This window comes from Sturnira hondurensis, unplaced genomic scaffold (assembly GCF_014824575.4).
Source record: "Sturnira hondurensis isolate 20B ecotype Veracruz unplaced genomic scaffold, ASM1482457v3 Scaffold0008151, whole genome shotgun sequence".
Classification (NCBI taxonomy): Eukaryota; Metazoa; Chordata; class Mammalia; order Chiroptera; family Phyllostomidae; genus Sturnira; species Sturnira hondurensis.
This window is the reverse complement of record NW_028080782.1, coordinates 616,355-639,978: the sequence shown is the minus strand read 5'-3', so window position 1 is coordinate 639,978 and position 23,624 is coordinate 616,355. Positions and strand designations below refer to the sequence as shown.

The window sequence follows — 23,624 nt, the reverse complement described above, 5'->3', positions numbered from 1 at the left end:
CATACGAGAGGCAAGAGATCAATGTTTCACACTCGTATCAATGTTTCTCTCCCTCTTTCTGCTTCCCCTCCCTTCTCCCCAGTGTGTGTCCTCTGGTGCCGGTTAATGTGAGCCTTCTGGCTGAAGGCCTTGCCACAGTCCCCACACACATATGGTTTCTCCCCAGTGTGCACTCGCTGGTGGGTGGTGAGGGAAGACTTCAGGGTGAACTGCTTACCGCATGCGGTACATGAGAAGAGAATAAATAAATAAAATTAAAAATATAAAATAAGCCCTGGCTGGTGTGGCTCAGTGGGCTGCGAACCAGAGTTGTGGGTTCAATCACCAGTTGGGGCATATGCTTGGGTTGCAGGCCAGGTCCCCAGTAGGGGGTGCGCAAGAAGCAACCACACATTGATGTTTCTCTCCCTCTCCCCTTCCCCTCTGTCTAAAAATAAATAAAACTTAGGGAAAAAGAAGGAAATTAAAATAAAAGTGCTTTACGGTGGCTTTTCTAAAAAAAAAAAAAAGATCACTCCAAGAAACTTTGATATCAGAAGAAATTATTGTTACTTCCTAATTCCGAAAAAAATATTTTTTCTTTTCAAGACTCACCTGGTAACTTCTACAGCTTATGAACTTGGGGCCTTCCAACTGGTGTTGCAGAGAAACTAGGGGCTGTATGTGTGGAAAACGAGCAAACACACACATGGGAACAACCTCATCTCTGGATCAGATCCAGGTGTGTGTGACAAACTGACCATGTGCCCATGGAAGCCACCTCCTCCTATTCACTCCTCCTCCCCCACCTCCACTTTACTATACAGGAGATATGGAGACCCTGAGACATTAAATGCTTTGTTCAAACCCATGGGACAGTCCACTCCAGCTTGGTCTGCAGCCACGTGCCCCTACCACACTCCCCGATACGAGACGTGTAACGGGGCTTACTTTCCATATGGCCATGCAGACGCTGCAGAAGCAAACAGTGAGTATGACGTGGTCTGTCTCCAGAGTCCACATTCCTGTGACCTGTCTGGGCAGGACTTCTCTTGTGTCCTACCTGTGGGATCCAAATGTCGGTTTTGAACTTGCCCATGGCCTCAAGACCTGCCAGTCTGAGATGCCCCACCTCCCTGCTATGTGTCCTGTGAGGCTGAAGTTCCTCAAGGTTTTCCCCTATTTGACGCACTCGTAGGGCTTGTCTCCCACGTGGATCCTCTGGTGGACAGAAAGCAAGAAGTTCCCGATGCAGGTTTTGCGGCACTGGCTGCACTTCCACGGCTTCTCTACGGTGTGGTCCGTCCAGTGCTTCTGACCGACGGAGCACTCGTAAGGCTACTTCTCCCTGGTGTGCGCGAGCCCGTGCTTCCTGAGAGAGTGGTTCTTGCTAAAGGCCTTGCCACACTGGCTGCATTTGTAGGGCTTCTCTCCAGTGTGCACGCGAAGGTGGTCCCTGAGCGAGGAGCTTTGCCTGAAGGCCTTGCCGCACTGGTCACATGTGTACGGCTTCTCCCCGGTGTGCACGCGCTGGTGGTCCCTGAGCGAGGAGCCTTGTCTGAAGGCCTTGCCACACTGACCACATATGTACGGCTTCTCCCCAGTATGTGTCCTCTGGTGCAGGATGAGGCACTCGTTTTGGCTGAAGGCCTTTCCACAATCCCCACAGGAGTACGGCTTCTGCCCAGTGTGCATCCTCCGATGCACGATGAGGCTCCTTTTCTGGCTGAAGGACTTTCCACAGTCCCCACATGCGTACGGCTTCTCCCCAGTGTGCGTCCTCCGGTGCAGGACGAGATTCCCTTTCTGGATGAAGGCCTTGCCACAGTCCCCACATGCGTACGGCTTCTCCCCAGTGTGCGTCCTCCGGTGCAGGACGAGATTCCCTTTCTGGCTGAAGGCCTTGCCACAGTCCCCACACACATATGGTTTCTCCCCAGTGTGCACTCGCTGGTGGATGGTGAGGGAAGACTTCAGGGTGAACTGCTTACCGCATGCGGTACACGAGAAGAGCTTCTCCCTGGTGTGGACTCGTTGATGCTTACCCAGGGACGACCTATAGCCGAAAGCCTTGCCACACTGTCCGCACTTGTATGTCTCCTTCTCTGCACAAAGTCGGGAGGGAGGACTGAGGCTGGAAGTACCTGAGTTTTCCCCACACATGGTGAACGGGTGCGTCCTGTCTCCTCTCACTTCTTCTGATTGCAGTGAAGCCGGCATGGGGCTTGGGTGGACAAATGCATTAAACTGACCCTGAATGTTTTCAGGGGCTAACACTTGGGACATGTCCAAATTTCCTGAAGTGGTCCCTGGACTCCCCGGTTGCTGCCCCGCCTGGTCACCCTGTGTTCCTGCTCCTTCATAGGTATAACCCTGGGCACCATTCCTCATGGGTCCTTCCTCCACTACAACGGATGGCTTGTCTTCCCATTTGTCCTCCCATGGGTCCGATTCTTTCAGGTCAGGTCTAGTTTCTAAGTCTGAAGTGAGGGGGAAAGAGACGACACACATGCAGTTAACAACACGGGGAGGGAGGATCTTCCCAAGATATGACAAGGCACAGCCTGACGGCAGAAGACAGCCTGTCATGGGGACAGAGGGAGAAGAGAAGCAGTAAGCTAAGGCAATAAATTGTAGGGAGGTGAGCATAGAGCAAGAAATGTCTGTTTGGGAGTGGGTAGAAAGGTGGCCAGCTGAGCTGAGCTGGAAGGAAAAGACCCTGAAGAGAAAGAGAAAGAAAGAGGAAGAATGTGGGCTGGGAGGAGTGGATCAAAGGTTCCTGCAAACCCAGTGACGATTCACTGCACCCAGCTCCTCACTTCCAAGCCTTGTCCTGCACTTCACCGGCCAGCTTTGAGTCTCAAAGCATCGGCCATTATTACTAACAATAAAGACAGATCTGACTCTCACACGGGTGTGCCGGCTGCCCTCGGTCTCCCCACCTGCCAGCAAAGCTCACACCTTCCAGTGCTGCCTGGGAGTGGCCTGGCCCGATCCCTCAGCCTAGCACACTCGAACCTCCCTGCTGACCCTCCCCGCTCCAATACCCTCGTGCCTTACTCCGTGGGTTCCTCAATCTCTGTCCCCAGCCCAGGGGGACGTCCTGAGTTCAGGACTCTACACATGGACTTTAAGGTTCATCCAAACATTTAAAAACTATGAGGTCTGCCCTGGCTGGTGTGGTTCAACAGATTGAGTGCCGGCCTCAAGACCAAGGGGTCGCCTGACCGATTCCCAGTCAGGGCATGTGCCTGGGTTGTAGGCTGGGCCCGCAGTGGAGGGCGCGTGAGAGGCAACCACACAGTGATGTTTTTCTTCCTCTCTTTCTCCCTCTATTCCCCTCTCTCTAATAAATATATATATTATATAAATATGTAAATAAGATAAAGTCTTTACAAAATAAAAAAAGAAAAACTGTGAGATCTTACACAAACATCTCATTAAAAAAGGAAAGATCCGGCCATATTTGCCCTCCTTCCTAGAGGCAACAAAGCAGGCGTGGTAAGCAGCTGCCTCCCTGCCCCCACAAAGGCCCTGCCTGGTACCACAAACCCTTGAGTTTGAGAGCCCTCCCCTGGGTCTAGAACTGGACCAGCCTATGTTCATCATCAAGGGAAAGGATAAACACGTGAAGTCTATCCCGGAAGCAGACATTACTCAACAGTAGAGAGGTCAGCTCTGTCCTCGGCTGTGTAGCTCGGCTGGTTGGAGCTCTGTCGCGTGCACCAAGACTGCCGGTTGGTCCCACTTTAGGGCTTGTATAGGAAGCAACTGACTGATGTTTGTGTGTGTGTCTGTCTCTCTCTCTCTCTCTCCCCCCAATCAAAAAAAAAGAAAGAATGGAAAAAAATAAAGGGAATGATTCATACATATGGTTGGTGTTGAGTGAACCTCACAGAAATGATGCCAAGTGTAAGAACTCAGATTAAAAAAAAAGATTACGTGGCATATGATTGCACATATATAAAATTCTGGAATAGGCAACCTAACCAGAGTAGTCACGGGGGATGGAGAGTGGTCAAAAGGAACGAAAAACTTTCTGGGCTAATGGACACGTCTGCATCACAGTGATGATTTTCCAGGTGAATACAAAAGGTAAAATGCATTGCATCATTCGCTTTAACTACGTGCAGTTCATTATAGGTTAGTTACACGTCCCGAAAAACTGTCAGAGAAATGGGACCTTTCCCATTCTGAAAGTTTGAGTTTTTCCTGAATAATTATCCAGACACACCTTCCTGTGTCAGTGACTACAAAGGGTGCTCATCTTTGAAGAGCGTTGTGATTTCTATCATATTTCTACACCCAGATTTATCTGTTCAGTCTTCTAAGTGGACATCTCTTTATTTCTATTTATTTTTCTTACTATGAAAAACACTGCGCACATACAGAAAAATTTTAAAGAATATATTACAGAAATGAATCATTTGAAATTTAGCTGATAATACAGTCTTCCTGAAAAGTTGCCCTAACTTCACACAAATAAAATGAGGAGTCCTTGCCCTGACTGCTATGGCTCAGTGGACTGAATCCCAGCCTGCAAACCAAAAGTCGCTAGTTCCGTTCCCAGTCAGGGCACACACCTGGGTTGCCAGCCAAGTTCCCAGCCATCTCTCTCACACATCAGACATTTCTCTCCCTCTTTCTTCCTCCCTTCTCCTCCCCTTAAAAATAAATAAATAAATGAAAATCAGGAGTCCTTTCCTACACCCTCATAAAACAGGATGCTGTTCCTCTGTTTTTTATGCCTCAGCTGAAGAAATGCTTAGACAGGGAGGAAGTGGGTGGTGAGGGAGAAGCAGAATGATAAAGAAAAATTCATGAGAGAAAAACAATGGTCAGTTGCTTCCCCGAGGTGCCCTGCCTGGAGATCAAACTCACAACGTAGTTACGTATTCTGACAAGAAATCGAACCCACAACCTTTGTGGTCTGGACAATGCTCCAACCAACGGAGCCACACCTGGCCGGGGCTGGGAGTCTTTCATCTCTGTGCACCTCATGGGCAAGAGTGGTATTTCTGTGACTCAACTGGTACTTCTCTGACTATAATATAGTAAGGTTTAAAAATCTTTTATAAAGTGTAATTTCATGCATTTCTACAACTGTGTTTGCATGCTCATAAGCTTGGTCCAACTTTGTATCATTCATTTAGTCTTTTTCTTGTTTAATCCTTAGAGCTCTTTATATATTTATAAAATACTCTTTTCCACTTCATCACCTGTCAACTTTATACTTAACGTCCTACAATCTGAATATCCTACATGTCCAATATGCCCAAGTTTTCCATTCCTCTGTCATCCTGAAGTGACAGGCACATGGTGAGTAACACAGGGAAGCTGCCCCCTTACCCAGCGAGACCAGGTTCCAGTAGGTCTCCATCATCACGTCCCTGTACAGGTCCTTCTGCGCAGGCTTCAGCTGCTGCCACTCCTCCTGGGTGAAGTCCACCATCACATCCCTGAACGCCACTGATCCCTGCGAGAGGAAGCGCACACCACTCACCACAGGGCCCTCCTCACAGAGGCTGGGAGAGGACTGGGAAGGCACACAGGATGCATCTGACGTGGTGTCAATAAGATGTGGAGCTCTGAAGGTCCTGACCACTCAGTGACCTCCGTGCCTGAGCACACTGGATCGTCTATGGATGGGCAAAGAAACTACGGGGCTGTTTACCAGGAAGACAAAAAACCCACTTAAACACTGGGCAAAGGGCCTGAATAGACACACCTTTCCAAAGAGGACATATATACAAATAGCCAACACACATGAAAAAAGTGCTCAGCGTCACTCATCATCAGAAAGCTACAAATAAAAACCACAATGACACATCGTGTCACACCTGACAGAAGCCCTGCAAAGGACCCTCAATCTGGTCAATACCACTGTGACCAGTGACTGAGCAGCATTAGCTCTAGGGGTATCCAAGAAATTGGAAGGGGTGATCTGAGGTTGAGTCCATGCGGGCAGATTCTGGGCGGGGCTGGTGGTTCAAGACCCAAGGCTTAAACAGCAGATGGGGGCCCTGGGGATGCCATCGCGGAACCAAGTCAATAAAGTTACAGGTGAAAATGTAAAATGTGCCTTTTACTTCATGGAAGAAACAGAATGGACTTTTTGGACAAACCAATAAATACACACCTTTGAAATGACCATTGAGGCTACAAACTAATCCACCACCTCCCAAAGTCTCCTCCTGCCCCTCACTTATTTTAAGTTTCTCAATACAACGCCCCCTGAAAGGCGACCTTAAGTCTGCCTGCCTGAATGAACTCACTCAATGAAATTTTTACTGAGGCGTTCCACACACCAAGGCTGGGTGGGGACGGGCTGAAAATCACAGAACGTCCTGGGCATCTGGGAGCCCACACGGAACAATAAGGGTGTGGGGGTGAGACACGGGGTCCCTCGTCAGAAGGGCTGGGAGATTCCTCTGGAAATGGGGCTTCCCCCCAAGTGCGCCAAGCCCTCTGAGCGCTCTGTGGGCACATGACTGAGGGCACTGATTGGAGGGCTTCTTCTGTTTTAAATTCTTGCCTAACGGCACAAACCACTTCGGCCCAAGATAAACTTGCCCCAGTTCCAAAGAACTGATATCAGGCTCTATGCTTTTTAATCCTCAGTTGAGCCTATATTTATTGATATAAGAGGGAGAAGAAGGCAGAGAGAGACACTGATTCTTCTGTCTCATGCATGTGCGTCAAGCAGGTATTGAACCTGTAACACTTTGATGTGCAGGACGATGGTACAGCCAACTGAGCGACCCAGCCAGGGCAGGCTGTATTTTTAGAGAAACCAGAAAGTAATAACGCTAAAAGAGTTTAAGAAAAAGCAATTGAGCCCTGGCTGGTGTGGCTCACTGGACTCACTACTGGCCTGGGAACCAAAGGGTTGCTGGTTTGGTTCGCCAACAGGGCACATGCTTAGGTTGCAGGCCAGGATGCTGGTTGGGGCCACGCAAGAGGCAACCACACACTTTTCTCTCCCTCTCTTTCTCCCCACCTTCCCCTCTCTCTAGAGATAAATAAAATCTTTAAAAAAAAGAGAGAGAGAGAAAGAAATTAAATCCCCAAATCCCAACAGGAAAACAACCACCATCGGGAAATCCTAATGAATGTTGGTGAAGGAGGAAACCAAGGCAACCATCACAGAGAAGGTAACAGTGGAGACACCGTGGGGCAGCCGCACTGGGAAACAGTTGGATCGTTCCCTAAATGGCTAAATGTACTGATATTAAAGGACCCACTATTTCCTCTCCTACACTCAAGGGAAATGAGATCAAACAAAAAACTCTTCATGAGTGTTCACAGCAGCATGACTAATGAAACCAAAGAGGTGGAAACAACTCAAGTGTACACCACCTGATAAATGCATACATTCATCATCTACTTTTGCAATGCAATAGTATACAGCCATGAAAAAGGAAATCTGCTATAACACACATGTACATCAAAAACATGAAGCTCTGGGAAACAGCCAGATACAAAAAACCCACGTGTTGTGTGATTCCATTTATATAAATGTTCAGCCCTGACTGGGTGACTCTCAAGTGGATGAAGTGCTGCCTATACAACTAAAGGTTAAGGGTATAGTCCCTGATTGAGGAGAAAATGGGAGAGAACCAATCAATGTTTCTCTCATTCATCGATGTTTCTCTCCCTCCCTTCCTCCTTCCATTCCCTTCTAAAGATAAATAAAATCTTAATAAAATAAAAACAATTTGCCCACATGCATAAATGGCAAATAACCATTTTCTAAACATCAAGCCTGACAGCCCTGGCTGCTGTGTCTCAGTGAATCGAACACCGGACTGCCAACCAAAGGGTCGCCAGTTCGATTCCTGGTGAGAGCACATGCCTGGGTTGCAGGCCAGGTCCCCAGGTGGGCACTTGCAAGAGGCAAACAACTGCTGTATCTCTCAGACATTGGAGTTTCTTTCCCTCTCTCTGTCCCTTTCTTTCCCTCCCTCAAATAGAAAAACAAAATCTTTAAAAAAGAAAAAATGTTTACACACTTTGCTCCACCTTTCATAATTTAAAAAAGAGAAAAAGAATAAACAAATCAGCTCTGGTTGCTGTGGCTCAGTGGATTGAGCAGTGGACTGGGAACTAAAGGGTTGCCAGTTTGATTCCCAGTCAGGGTACATGCCTTGGTTGCAGGCCAGGTCCCCAGGTGGGGGCGCTCCAGAGGCAACCGCACACTGATGTTTCTCTCCCTCTCTTTCTCCCTCCCTTCCCTTCTCTAAAAATAAATAAAATCTTAAAAAACCAAAAACAAAACAGGCCTGGCTGGTGTAGCTCAGTGGATTGAGCGTGGGCCTGTGAACCAAACAACTGCGGTTCAATTCCCAGTCAGGGCACATGCCTGGGTTGCAGGCCAGTTCCCAGCAGGGGACGCACAAGAGGCAATCATACATTGATATTTCTCTCCCTCTCTCCTTCCCTTCCCCTCTAAAGATAAATAAAACCTTTTTAAAAAGGGGCTCTTTAAAAAAAAATCACAGAACAAAGATTTATGTCTAGCCCTCTTTGGAACATTGACCTATACACCAAATGGTTGCAAGTTCCATACGAAGTTATGGTGCATGTGGTAGGCAACCAATTGATGTTTCTCTCTCTTCCTCTCTCCCTAAATCTCAATGAACATATCCTCTGGTAATGATTAAAAAAAAGATTTATGCCCAACATATGTATGTAATTTACTGATTTGAGACACACAGAGAAAGAGATGTTGTTCCACTTGCTGGCAAATTCATTGGTTGTCTCTGTGCCCTGACCAGAGATCGAACTGACATCCTTGGCATTGATGCTCTAACCAACTAAGTTACATCTGTTTGTTTTTATTTTTTGTAAAAAGTTTTACTTATTTATTCTTAGAGAGGGGAAGGGTGGGAGAAAGAGAGGAACAGAAAAATCAGTGGGTGGTTGCCTCTCATGCACCCCACACTAGGGACCTGGCCCTCAACCCAGACACGTGCCCTGACTGGGAATCAAACAGGCAACCCTCTGATTTGCAGGCTGGTAGTCAACCCACTGAGCCACATCAGCCAGGGCTGATGTTTTTATTGTAAAGTATTTCTTCCAATGAAGGAGATCTAGTGAAAAACACCCTAAATAACCACCCACTAAAACATCATAAAACATCATGGCAATAGCCAGGGATATTCACGGGTCCCTCACCACAGGCAACCTCCCCCCGTCCCCCTCCAGTCCCCTGGGGCATTTAGTGCTTCCCGTCTACTTCTGAGGTCCTTTGTCTAGCACATACAAGTCAGGGTTTCTGTCACACTTGATGGAACTTTCTTAAGCCACCACTTCCCAAGTGCCTGCCAGTGTCTCCTGAAGCCCCCAGGGTAGGACAGGTCACTCCTGAGATATCCTGTCCCTGAAGTTGACAAAAGCTAGTGTCATGACGCTATTCTCTCTCCTCAGAGTGGACAGAACCCTAGCAGACCTGGCCGGGCACCTGGGCCCTGAGCAGGTCAGGCAGGTAGAAGGTCGTCCCTACCCAGAAGTCTCATCCTAGGAAGAGGTGACATGACTTACCAAGGCCTTCGTGGTCAGCGGTTGGGTGGCCATCCTTCCAGTGCCCATGGTGACTGGGGCAAAGGTAAGCTGTGTATAGGGGGAGAAAGAGAAAAGCACAGGGAGAGATCAGGTCAAGGTCCCACCCACAATGCAGACAGGACAGACAGACACACCCACTAGAAGACAGGCAGACAGGTACATGCACACAGGTTAACAGGGAATGCATGTGGGGGGTCCAAAGGCATCCAAGTATAAAACATATAGGTATATTATACATCCCAGTATAAAACAAACATCTGTGTTTTAATCCTTCTGATACCCTACAAGGTGGGGGCAGTTTCCACTCACCTTCTTTCACAGATGAGGAAACTGAAGTCCCTAAAAATAAGCCACTCACCCAAGATGACAGAGCAGAGATTGGGATTCAACTGCACTCGTCAGGGTACACGTGCTTGGTGTATATCTGAAACCCACACACTGACACCCCCCTAAAACACACACGTGTGCACACTGCCTGTTTCACATCCTGGGGGAACAGGACACTCTGACCCTGCCCTGGGTCTAAGTGATGGCCCTGGACCCTAGAAGACACCCCAACTCTGCCCCCACCCTCCCGGTCTTCCCCATAACTCAAGGGGTTACAGTGAGGCTCAAGAGACTCATACATGCAGGGAGCCTTGAGCTGTGTGGCACAAGGTAAAGACCCAGTCCAGCCCTGTCTGGGTGCCTCAGTCGGCCGGAGCATTGTCCTGGTCACCTCTGAACCCAGCGTGGTCCCAGATACATGTCATCAGAGTCATGGGTGGTGGCCACTCCTTTCTGTCCTTTGTTTATACTGGGACACAAGGACTTCCCACTGTAGAGTGGTTAGTGTGGGGGCTCTAGGGCTCGGATTCCTGGGTGTCCAGTTAGTTGGTTCACTTTAAGTCCCCGAGCCTCAGTTTCCTCATTTGCAAAATGGGAATGATGAGGGTCCCTACCTCAGTGTCACCGGGAGGCCTGTAAAACGCCCAGAAGGATGCCCTGAGCACCCAACACACCATCCGGAACAAACCCAACGAGGTCAGCATGGGGTAGGGTCTCTGACCCTCTTTCCTGACCCCACGCCTTGCTACTACACCCATCCTACCCTCCCAGGGCAGGGGAGGCTCTGAGGGCGGGAGGGAGATGGCTCTGGGGCCCGCAGGGAGGCAGCTCCGCCAGGCTGCCTGTCCAGCAGGACCGTCTTTCCCACGCTCTGGGAGGGCACCTCCGACGCCCCCACTCACAAATGTCGGCAATGCCCAGAAACTGAGAAGCAGATGCACACAGACCGGGGAAGGCTCGGGCAGGAGAGACGGACCCCACACGCACAGACACACTCCCACCAGACACACAGGCAGGCTCCGAGGAAAAGACCAGACCCAAGTGGACCCCTGGATGGCNAGGGTCTCTGACCCTCTTTCCTGACCCCACGCCTTGCTACTACACCCATCCTACCCTCCCAGGGCAGGGGAGGCTCTGAGGGCGGGAGGGAGATGGCTCTGGGGCCCGCAGGGAGGCAGCTCCGCCAGGCTGCCTGTCCAGCAGGACCGTCTTTCCCACGCTCTGGGAGGGCACCTCCGACGCAACCACTCACAAATGTCGGCAATGCCCAGAAACTGAGAAGCAGATGCACACAGACAGGGGAAGGCTCGGGCAGGAGAGACGGACCCCACACGCACAGACACACTCCCACCAGACACACAGGCAGGCTCCGAGGAAGAGACCAGACCCAAGTGGACCCCTGGATGGCGCCCTCGCGCTGAGACACCGCGGACAAAGGCAGGCACGCATACTTTCGTGAACACAGAGGGACGCCAGGGAGGCCCAGACACCAGCCGACACGCCCACAGCCGACACGCCCACAAGCAAAGGGGAGGCCCAGGAGACCACCCGGACACACGCGGTGACCAACACCGAGCCGCTCAGACACGGCCCGGGAGTCTCAGCCCAACACACACACATACACACACATACACACACATACACACACATACACACACACACCGCACACAGACAGCGACAGGCGTCACCCTCACCAGCACGACCCCGCCCCGATCAGCACTCGCTCCGGACTCCACGCCCCTTCCAGGACTCGCATCCCAGCGCCCTACCCACTCAAGACGTCACCAGCCTGACACGTGCGTCTCCCTGAGAAAAACAAATGGCGCCCGCCAGACCGCCCTCCCCGCGCGTCAGCACTGAGTCTGCGCACTGGGGTCGACTACACTTCCCAGAAGTGCGCGCGCCACCTCGGCCTCCAACGGTCCTCCCCACCGAGCGCTCGCCGCCCACTGGACGGAACCAGAGTAGGTTGCAAGCGGCACCATGTCCCAGAAGGCCCCTCGGCAGCGGGGTCAAGGAGGCGGGGCTTATGTGGAATCTGGTGGGACGTGGTGCGCGGGCTCGTAAGGCGGGAAGAATACGAGTGCGAGTACGAGGGCCAGAACGGAGGGATTGGAAGGGTGGAGGGAATGGGGACCGCGGAAGAGAATGAGGAAAGGGAGACGGGGCGGGGAGATGGGGAGGGCGAACTGGAGAAGGGGGGAGGGAAATGCTACAAAAGTCGGGTCCGTGGGTGCAGGTGGAACAAGAAGCTGTAGCCAGTCTGCAGACGTCTCGTGACCACCCCGGGTCCCTGATAGACGTGCTGACTTACGGAAAGTTGGTCGTGGCTGCTGTGGTTCAGTGGGTTGAGTGCGGGCCTGCGAACCAAGTGTCACGGGTCCCAACTAGGAGCCTGAGAGAGGCAGCGAACTGACATTTCTCTCCCTCTCTTTCTCCTTCCAGTCCCTCTTTCTAACAAATTTAAAAATCTTATTAAACAAATAGACCACTATGAGAAACTGGCATCTGATGCGATTACTGTTACTTCCTAAGGCTGAAAAAAAAAAAAACTTCTCATTAACCACTTGGTACCTTCTACTGTTCCAGGTAAACTGGGGGCTGGGTGTGGGGGAAATGAGGACACCCACAGATGGTGACAACACAGACTCTGGACTATATCCAGGCATGTGTGATAAAGTGACTGTTCCCCTGGAGCCTGCTATCTCCTCTTTCTCCTTCCTCTCCTCCACTTTACGGTTCAGGAGATGGAGACCAGAGACACTGACTGTGTTGTCCAAGCTCCCACAACAGTTTACTGGATCAGGGTCTGCAGCCACAGACCCCCTGGCCACACTCCCAGATATCAGAGGGGGGCTTGTGTTTCTGGCAGCACTGCCAGCGCTACAAAAGCTGCTCATCTGCCCGGTGTGGCCTGTCCCCAGCGGCCACATTCCTAAGACACCTCTGGGCAGGACTTCTCTTAAGCCTTACCCGTGGGCTCCCATGTCATTTCTGGCCCTGCGCATGGGCTCAGGACGCGTCCACAAGTGAGGGTTCGGAGGTCCCAGGGCCTCCTCCCTGGTGCAGGTGCACCTTCCTCTGGTGTTGCATGAAGTTGAGTCTCCTGATGAAGTTTTTTGCCCACTTGCTACTCACCCATGTGGATCCTCTGGTGGAGGGTGAGCAAGAAGTTCCTGAGAAAGCCATTGCTGCATCTGTAGGGCTTCTCCCCGCTGCGCATGCACCTGTGCCACGAGGGATGGGTTCTGCTAAAGCCTCACATGGGCTGAGCTCAGGCTTCTGTGTGGTGTGCACTCGCCAGTGCTCCGTGAGGTGGGGCTCTGCCTGAAGGCTTTACCCCAATCCAGGCAGGCACATGGCTTCTCGGTGTGCACAAACTGGCAGGTGGTGGGGCAGGCCTGCTGGGTGAACAGTTCCCACACCTGGTGCTCAGGAAGGGCTTCTCCCCATGTGGATTATTTGGTGCTTCTTCAGGCACGAGGTACAGCCGTAAGCCTACCACACTCCATGCACCCAAAGGTTTTTTCTCTGCAGGGAATTTGGAGGATGAGCCGTAAAGCACCTGAGCTGTCCCATGCCTGGTGAATGGGCGTGTACCTCTCCCACTCCGTCCTTCCATCTTGGTGGGGCTGGCACGTGGCTTTGGCGTTCAGATGCCTTAAATTCATGGCATTCGGGGTCTAAAGCACAACCACCCGTGACTAGTGGCTGGTCTCCAGCATCGCCGCTGCACCAACACCCCCTTGTGTCCCTGCTCCTTCACAGAAACAACCCTGGGAACCATTCCTCCTGGGCCCTTCCACCAGCGCTGCAAGGAGTGCTCTGTATTCCAGTATTGTCCTGTGGGTCTGATTCTTTTACATCAGCTCCAGTCTCCTCCAAGTGTGAGGGGCAGGGGAAGCTGCTGACAGCATGCAGAGAGGTAACAACGCTGGGAGAACGGACCTTCCCAGGACGCCACAGGGCACCGCCTGAGAGCAGGGGACAGCTTTCTTCCGTTTAGTCACTGGGAATGTGCCCCAATGTCCCCTTCTGAGAGAGACCCTCCCTGACTGTCAGAGCTGAGACAGCCTTGCCGCCCACTTTCTACCTCATCAGCTCTGATGTGGCTCAGAAAAGAGCGGCGGGGGCGCCGTGAGACAACAGGCTTGGATGGCTCACTGCTGGCCTCCCAGCGCCTGGAACAGGGCCTGGCAGGGAGGAGGCGCTCGGATACTTGAGTGACTCACTGTTCACCTGAAGCCTCTCGTCTCTTGAGATTCCTGCTTACCAGAGGATGCAGAAATTCTAGGTCACGGATTAGGCATCCACTTTCTTATTTCTTCTAACAGCCTCTCCCCCCACTACTCAGAAAGAAAAAAACAAAACTCAGCCTCCTTGACCCAAAGCCCCCTTCCCCCCATCAGACACAGCAGTCACTGTCACATGAACGTCCCTGTGCTACATGGCATTCAACAGAGGGAAGAGGCCAACTTCACTCTCACCCATTCTTCTTCACTTGTCACCTCTCAGCCCCTCTGGAAAACAGATGATCACCTGCAAGGACACATTCCCTTCCTTCTACACAGCTTTATAAAGAAAGTTGCACCAAAGGAAAATTCCCCTGATGAAACTTCATGCCATAGGGAATGTTTCTGGGGAAATGAACATCCGTGATAAAGGAGATGGGAAATCCTTCAAGTCTCCTGATGCTAGTGATGGGGGGGGGTGTGGTACAGATGGAGAGATGTAATTTTCCGCTAATATTTCTCTCTGGTCATGGGAGACTGGCAAACCCCAGAGAAACCTGTTCTGATACGAAATTGTGGGACCATTCCCAAGCCAGGAGTCCAGGGATGCAGAGGAGTAGGTAGCCTTTGGTAGGCTTCCTGGGTTCTGGGGGGCCCTATGGGGTATTTCCCCCCCCCAGTCCTGACACTCATTTGAACAGGACATTTGTCCCTGCATCTTTTGTACTGGATGATTATTTAAAATGACATTACTCTCCATTTAGTTTTATTAAAAAATTTTTTAACAGACCACCATGAGAAAGTGGTGTCTGAGGTGACTCGTGTTATTTCCTAATCCTATAAAAAATACTCATTTCTCCTCAGGACCTGTGTGCTGACTTCTACAGCCTGTGAGCCTGGGGCTTCCACTTGGTGTTGCAGAGAAACTAGGGGCCGTGTGGGGGGAAGAGGAGCCAACACACAGATGAGCACAACCTGATCCATCTATTCAGGCACATACGACAGACTGACAGATTCCCTGGGAAGCTCACCGCCCCCTGTTCTTTCCTCCTCCTGCTCCTCCTGTTTCTGTTGAGGTGAAGACCCAGAACCTAAACACATGTCCAAGCTCATGGGACGGTTTACCCCAGCCCAGTCTGGAGCCACAGGGCCCCGGGCCATGCTCCCAGACACTAGACCCGAAGGGGGGCTTGCATTCTGCAGGGCCCTGTGGACGCTGCAGAATCAAACGGTGAGCGTGGCGTGGCCCGTCTCCAGAGCCCACATTCTGGGCAAGACTTCTCTTACATACTGTGTCAAGCCTGGCACTGACTCGTGGGCTCAGGACCGGCCAATCGAGTGTGGATACTGAGATCTCCTGCCTTTCTCCTGTGTGTGCATCCTCCTCTGGGGCTTCCAGCTGATGGAGCACTGGTAGGGCTACTCCCCCGTGTGAACACGCTGGTGCTTCCTGAGAGAGGATTTGAGGCTGAAGAACTTGCCACACTGGCTGCAGCTGTAAGGCTTCTCCCCGGTATGCACGCGCCTGTGGTCCCTGAGCGACGAATTTTGCCTGAAGGCCTTGCCGCACTGGTCACATGTGTAGGGCTTCTCCCTGGTGTGCACGTGCTGATGCTCCCTGAGTGAGGAGTTTTGCCTGAAGGCCTTGCCACACTGGTCACACGTGTAGGGCCTCTCCCCGGTGTGCACACGCTGGTGCTCCCTGAGAGAGTAGTTCTGCGTGAAGTCCTTGCCACACTGGCCACACATATACGGCTTCTCACCCGTGTGTGTCCGCTGATGTACCATGAGGTGCTCACTCCGACTGAAGGCCTTTTCACAGTCTGTGCATGCGTACGGCTTCTCCCCAGTGTGCATCCTCTGATGGACAATGAGGCTCCTGTTCCGGCTGAAGGCCTTGCCGCAGGTGCTGCACACATACGCCTTCACCCCTGTATGAGTCCTCTGGTGCAGGCTGAGGTTCCCTTTATGTCTGAAGGCCTTGCCACAATCTCTGCACGCATACAGCTTCTCCCCGGTGTGTGTCCTCTGGTGAGCTTTGAGGCACTCCTGCCGGCTGAAGGCCTTGCCACAGTCCCCGCACACATATGGTTTCTCCCCAGTGTGCATCCTCTGGTGGGCAATAAGGCTCCTATTGTGCATGAAGGCCTTGCCACAGTCCCCGCACACGTAAGGCTTCTCCCCGGTGTGTGTCCTTTGGTGTGCGATGAGGTAATCATTGCGACTGAAGGCCATGCCACAGTCCCTGCAGAAATAGGGCTTCACCCCAGTGTGCATACTCTGATGCTCAATGAGTTTCCTGTTCAGCCTGAAGGCCATCCCACAGTCCTTGCACACATATGGCTTCTCCCCAGTGTGCGTCCTCTGGTGCCGGATGATGTTCCCTTTCTGGCTAAACACCTTTCCACAGGCCCCGCATGCATACGGCTTCTCTCCAGTGTGTGTCCTCTGGTGCTGTATGACGTGCGCCTTCTGGCTGAAGGCCTTGCCACAGTCCCCACATGTGTACGGATTCTCCCCGGTGTGCGTCCTCTGGTGCTGCATGAGGTGAGCCTTCTGGCTGAAGGCTTTGCTGCAGGCACCACACACATATGGCTTCTCCCCGGTGTGCAGGCGCTGGTGGGTGGTGAGGGAAGACCGCAGGGTGAACTGCTTACCGCATGTGGCACATGAGAAAGGCTTCTCCCCAGTGTGGATTCGCTGGTGCTCCCTCAGGGACGAGTTATAGCTGAAAGTCTTGCCACACTGTCCGCACTTATAGGGCTTCGCCGCATGGAGTTTGGAGGGAGGACCAAGGCTTGAAGTCCCCGAGTCCTTCCCACACATGGTGAACGGGCGTGTCCCCGCTTCTCTCGGTCCTTCTGATCTTGGGGCCGGCACGGGGCTTTGGTGGACGAATGTCTTAAATCCACAACATTTGGGGGCTAATGCTTGAGTCACGTCCAAACACCCCCAACAGGTACCTGGGCTCCCGTGTCGCCACCCTATCCAGTCACCCTGTGTCCCTGCCGCTCCTTCCCAGGCGCAACCCCGGGCACCATTCCTTGTGGCTCCTTCTGCAACCACCGTAGTGGATGGTCTGCCTTTCCAATTGTCCTCCTGTGGGTCTGGTTCTTTCCTTTCGGGTCTAGTCTCCAAGTCTGAGGGGAGGGGGAAAGAGATGATGACACACATGTAGTTAACAAAGCTGGGAGGGAGGACCTTCTGAAGACATGACAAGGCACAGGCTGAGGGCAGGGACAGCCTGCCCTGGGAACCCAGGGACATGGGAAGCAGTGAGCTGAGACAGTAAACTGCAGTGAGGTGAGCAAAGAGAGAAAGGTTCCTTTGGGAGTGGGTGTAAAGGCAGCCCGGGGAGCTCAGAGCTGGACAGACAGACCCTGAAGAGAAGGAGGAAGGTGGGCTTGGAGGAACAGATCAAATGACTCCCCAAGTGCAATGAGGGTTCACTGCTCCCAGCTCGTTGCTTCCAGGCCTCGTCCTGCACGCCCCCATCCAAATGGGCGTCTCAAAGCATTGGCTCAATTAGAAATGATACAGTAAGAACTGACTCACATGTGGGTTCTGGTGGTCCTGTCTCCCCACTCCCCAGCCAAGCTCCCGCCTTCCTGTGTCGTCCAGGGGTGGCCCGGCCCTGGCTGCTGGTTCCTCACCCTCCTCTGTGCACACTTGTCCCTCCCTGCTGACCACAGCTGCCCCAGTCCCCTCGTGAGGTGTCCTGTGGATTCCTCATCTCTGTTCCAAGCCTAGGGGGCTGTCCTGTGTTCCGGACTCTGCACATGGACATCAGGGTTCCTTCCAAATTCTAAAAACTGAGATCTTACACAAAAATCTCATTAAAAAAGCAAAGAACCTTCCCTGGCTGGTGTGGTTCAGTGGATTGAGCACCAGACTGTGGACCGAAAGGTCGCTGATTCGATTTCCAGTCAGGGCACAGGCCTGGGTTGCAGACCAGGTCCCTAGTCGGGGGCTCTGATGGGCAACTGATCCACGTATCTCTCACACATTGACGTTTCTCTCCCTTTCTCCCTCCCTTCCCCTCTCTCTAAAAGTAAATAAATAAAATCTTTAAAAAAATAAGGGAAGACCCTGCCACACAGAGCCCTCCTTCACAGGAGGTAACGAGAAAGTGGCAATAGTAAGCAGCTGTCCCTGTTCCCCCTTTAAGCCCCCACTGGCCCGTAAACCCTGAGCTGGAGACCCACCCCGAGTACTGGGAGTCCAAATTTCAGTCCCTTCTCCATGCTGACATCTCCTAAATGCATGTCCCTGCCTGCACCCCTCCTCTGAGCTCTGCTGAGGAATAAATAATCCAAGGCCTACAGGGCAACCCTCTTGAGTATCACAACCTAACACATCAGATGAGAGACTTGTGATTTTGGAACCTCCAGTCCCAAATAATAAAAAGAAAAAAAGTTCTATCCAAGAGACTTAGCAAAATAAGCTAAGCGTCCAGGAGTGTTTTGGACATGACCAAGAGCATATGGTTCCACTCACAGGAGGCAACTACAACCATCAAACTGACAGAGAGCAGTAGGACATGGGTACCAGGGGACGGGGATGGGGATCGGCTCTTCAGAGGTGACAGATGGTTAGTGGGGGACAATTAAGAATTCTGGAGACGGATGGTGGTGATGGTTAAACAATAATGTGAAGGTATTTCATGCCATGGAACTGTACACGTCAATATAGTGAAACAGTCAGAAACAAAATAGTTAAATAGTTAATGTTACGTTATGTGTGTTTTCAACCATTAAGAAAATAAATATATTTATAATTAAAAAAAAAAGATTCAGCCCTGGCTGGTGTGGCTCAGTGGACTGAGTGCTGGCCTGGGAACCAAAGGGTCGCTGATATGATTCCCAGTCAGAGCACAGGCCTGGGTTGAAGGCCAGGTCCCCAGTTGGGGGTGTAGGAGAGGCAACTACACACTGATGTTCCTCTCCCTCTCTTTCCCTCCCTTCCCCTCTGTCTAAAAAGAAATAAATACATGAATGAATGAATGAATGAATGAATAAAATCCTAAAAGAAAAAGATTCACTAGTCATCCTTGACTTACCCCTTCCCTCCCACTGCCCAGACTGTTAACAGATGCCATCACACAGGAGAACAGCTTGAACTGGACCAGACCGACGCACCACCACGGGTGCCGTGCAGCAGCCCCCCCCGCTCTCGACAACCTGCTGTTGACCGAGGGAAGAGGAGCTCAGGGCTCAGACCAAACCCTCCAGCACCTTCCCAGTACCCAGGGCACCAGAGGCAACACCTTTATCATTTGAAATTTGATTAATGACACCACACTGTCTTCCAAAAGAGCTGTCACAACTTCATGGTCCTAAAATGAGTCCCTTTCCCTGCACCCTCAAAATACAGGATGCTCTTACTCTTTTTTTTATGCCTCACCTGAGGATACACTCAGAGAGGTAGAAAGGGAGTGGGCAGGAAGATGCAGGGGGAGAGAGACAGACAGAAACATCAGTCGGTTAGCTAACGGATGTGCCCCGCTGGGGAGCAAACTCACGGCCTAAGTGTGTATCTTGACAGGAAATCAAACCCACAACTTTTGAAGCACAGGGTGAAGCTGCAACCAACGGAGCCACACGTGGCCTCATCTCACATTCTTTTTCATCTGTGTGCACCTCATGGGCAAGAACTATTTCTGTGACTCAACTGGTACTTCTCTGACTATTAGTAAGGTTTACAAATGTTTTGTAAAGTATAAATCCATGAATTTCTGCATCTGTGAATTGCATGTTCATAAGCTGGATTATCTATTTTCATTTGATCCTTTTCTCATTTATTCCAAGGAGCGATTTATATATTTATAAGCCTGTCAATGCTATCCAGGCAGTAAATACTCTTCCCCACTTTATCACCTATCAACTTTATTTTTCCTTTGAGTAATTTGAATGTCCTATTGTTGGATCTGTCCATCTTTTCTATTTCTCTGTCATCCTGAGGTGACAGGCACATGGTAAGTTACCCAGTGAAGCTGCCCCCTTACCCAGTGACACCAGGTTCCAGTAGGTCTCCATCATCACGTCCCTGTACAGGTCCTTCTGCGCAGGCTTCAGCTGCTGCCACTCCTCCTGGGTGAAGTCCACAATCACATCCCTGAACGTCACAGACCCCTGTGAGAGGAAGCGCACACCTCTCACTCACAGAGGTTAGGAGACACTGCCAGAAAGGCTGAGAGGACCGGGAAGGCATGCTGGGTGCAACTGCCACGGTGTCGACAAGGGGCGGAGCTCTGAAGGGCCTGACCACTCAGTGTTCTCAGTGCCTAAGTCACTGGATGGTCCTTGGAGGGACAAATAAACATGGGGCTAGTCACCAGGAAGGCAGGTAAAGCGCAAAAGGGCCTGAATACACGATTCTCCAAAGATAACACACAGATGGCCAACAAACGCGAAAAAATACTCAACATCATTCATCATCAGAGAGTTGCAAATTAAAACCTCAATGAGATTGCACCGCACACCTGTCAAAGGAAAACATCCAAAAAAGACCCACAACCGGCAATACCATCGTGACAGGAGCCCTGAGCGGCAGCAGTGCTGGAGGGTGTCCGGGAAATTGGAAGCTGTGGTCTGTGGTTGGGTATACGGAGGGGGATTCTGGATGGGGACAGGTGAGTCAGGACCTGAGGACTAAACAGCAGAGCACTGAGAATGCTGATGCCAAAACATCCAAATCAATAGTTACTGCTGAAAATGAAGAACGTCTTTTACTTTATGAAAAAAACATAGGGAACGTTTTGGCCAATCCAGTAAGGACACACCTTTGAAATGACCATTGAGGCCACATGCTCATCCACCACCTCCCGCTTTCCTCCTGCCCCCCTTTATTACTGTACTTATTTCTTTGTTTCCCTTTTTTGGTTCTTATTTCATTTTAATTTCTTACTTTAAAAAAAATTTTAGATCGATTTATTTTTATATTTATTTTTAGAGGGGAAGGCAAGAAGAAAGAGGGAGAGAAATGAATGTGCACTTGCCCCTGACGGGCCCTCATTGGGGCCCCAACCCACAGCCCAGGCATGTGCCCTGACTGGGAATCAAACTGGTGACCCTTTGGTTGGCAGGCAGGCACTCAATCCAGTGAGCCACACCCCCAGAGCTCATTTTAATTTTAATTTTTTAAGATATTTTATGTATTTATTTTTAGAGAGAGAATGGGAAGGAGAAAGGGAAAGCAACATCGATGTACGAGAGATACACTGATTGGCTGCCTCTCACACTCCCCCACCTGGGGACCTGGCCTGCAACGTGCCCTGACTGGGAATCGAACTGGTGACCTTTAGGTATGCAAGCTGGCACTCAATCCACTGAGCCACACCAGCCAGGGCGTCATTTTAATTTTTAAATAGAACTGACACTCAAAGTCTCCCAGCCTGAATTAACTCACTAAATGAAATTTTGACTGAGCAGGCTCCATGCACGGAGCTCCGGCTGGATGAGCTACAACCAGAGAAGATCCTGGGCATCTGGGAGCCCACACGGAACATAAGGGTGTGGGGGTGAGACACGGGGTCCCTCGTCAGAAGGGTCGGGAGATTCTCCTAGAAACGGGCCTTCCTTTTGAGGAAAAGGAAGTAAAAAAAGGGTACTCTGAGGGCACATGACTGAAGGCGTCAAAACCTTCAGGGTGCTCTGTGGGCACATGACTGAAGTCCTTCCTTTCCGGGCTCCATCTGTTTTGGATTCTTGTCTAATGGCACAAACCACTTCACCACAAGAAAAACCTCACCCACTTCCAAAGAGGTGAAATCAGGCTCCATTTTTTTCTTTTATTTCTCACCGAAGGAAATCTTTATTGACTTTAGAGCGAGAGGAAGGTTGTGTCAGAGAGAGAGAGACATCGATCCATTGGCCTCATGCACGTGCCCTGACCAGGGATCCATTTCACAACATTTCGGTGTGCAGGACGATGCTACAACCAACTGAGCCAACAAGCCAGGCAAGATTCCATTTTTGGAAAAATGAGAAAGTAATTACACTAAAAGAGATTTGAAGAACATTTGAACCTCCAAACCCCAACCACATGGAAATGACAACCGTTGGGAATCCTGTACAATGCTGGTGAAGGAGGAAACCAGGGCAACCATCACAGAGAAGGTAACAGTGGGGACATCACGGTGCAGCTGTGTGGGAAAACAGTCGGATCGTTCTCTACATGGTTAAATACAGTTACAAAAGGATCCATAGTTTCCTCTCGTACACTCGAGAGAAATGAGAAGTTCAAATAAAAATCTACACATGAAATGTTCATAGCAGTATTACCGATGACAAACAAAAAGTGGAAACAACCCAAATGTACACCACCTGGTAAATGCATGCACACAGGGTCTACCTGTACCGTGGAATAGCATACAGCCCTGAAAAAGGATGCCTGCTGCCACAGAGAGGAACACCAGAAACACGATGCTCAGGGGAAGCAGCATAAAAATATGAGTTTATTGATTTGTGTCCTGGCTGGTGTGGCTCATTGGATTGAGCACTGGCCTGTGAACCAAAGGGTCGCCGGTTCGACTGCCAGTCAGGGCACATGCCTGGGTTGCAGGCTGAGAGGCAACACATCGATGTTTCCCTCATACACTGATATTTCTCTACCTCTCTTTCTCCCTTCCACTCTCTCTAAAAATAAATTAATTGTTTAAAAAATTATTGATTTGAGAGGAGCGAGAGAAAGAGATGTTGTTCCACTTATTGCAGAATTCATTGCTTCTTATAAGTGCCCTGACCAAGAACAGAACCCACAACCTAGTCACAGCAAGTTGATTCTCTAACCAGCTGAGCTGCATCTCTATGCTTGTACTATGATGCATTTTTTCCATGGAAGGAAATTTAGAGAAAAATACCACAAATGGCCGCCCACTAAAACATTGTAAAACATCACGTCCACAACCAGGGACAGTCACAGGTCCCTTACCACAGGCGTCCTCCTCCCAACTCCCTCCGGTTCCCTGGACATTCAGTGCTGTCTGCCCACTTTTGAAGGTCCCTCATCCTGCCCAGGGCCTCTATCACACTTCACTGAATGTGTTTAAGCCACCACTTCCCAGGTGCTCACTGGTGTCTCCTAAGAGCCCCCAGGTAGGACAGCTCACTCCTGAGCCATCCTGTCCCCTGCAGTAGAAAATCAACAGTGTCAGGAGAGTACTCTCCCAACTCGGAGTGGACACAACCCCATGAGGCCCAGACAGTGGCATGGGCCCTGAGAGCATTTGGCAGGGCAAAAGGTCATCCTGCCCAGAAGCCTGACCCTGAGGAAGGAGGTGTGACACAGAAACATGACTCACCAGGGCCTTCGTGGTCAGCAGCTGGGTGGCCATCCTTCCAGTGCCCATGGTGACCAGGGGCAGAGCAGGCTGTGCGCAGGGGCAGAAAGAGAAAGGCACCCTGAGAGATCAGGTGAAGGCCCACCCCACAGTGGAAACAGGACAGACAGAAACACCACCTAGGAGACAGGCAGACAGGGACACACACACATTAACAGTGATCACATTGGGGGGGCCTATGG

The 23,624-nt window shown here is 50.9% G+C and overlaps 2 protein-coding genes across 2 annotated transcripts in view; both read right to left on the bottom strand.

Moving 5' to 3' along the window:
* Window positions 1-23,624, bottom strand: part of LOC118992228 (zinc finger protein 569-like) — a 159,532-nt gene that overhangs the window by 64,173 nt on the left and 71,735 nt on the right. The gene's annotated exons all lie outside the window — the stretch shown is intronic.
* The window catches only part of LOC118992218 (zinc finger protein 420-like), a 40,948-nt gene continuing 17,797 nt past the window's right edge, over window positions 474-23,624 (bottom strand). The window contains 6 exon segments of the mRNA XM_037053919.1: window positions 474-2,459; window positions 5,329-5,455; window positions 9,523-9,591; window positions 11,559-11,635; window positions 13,009-13,097; window positions 15,430-17,242. Of these exon segments, the coding sequence (XP_036909814.1) occupies window positions 1,159-2,459; window positions 5,329-5,455; window positions 9,523-9,591; window positions 11,559-11,635; window positions 13,009-13,097; window positions 15,430-17,242 (3,476 nt within the window). The 3' untranslated portion in view covers window positions 474-1,158.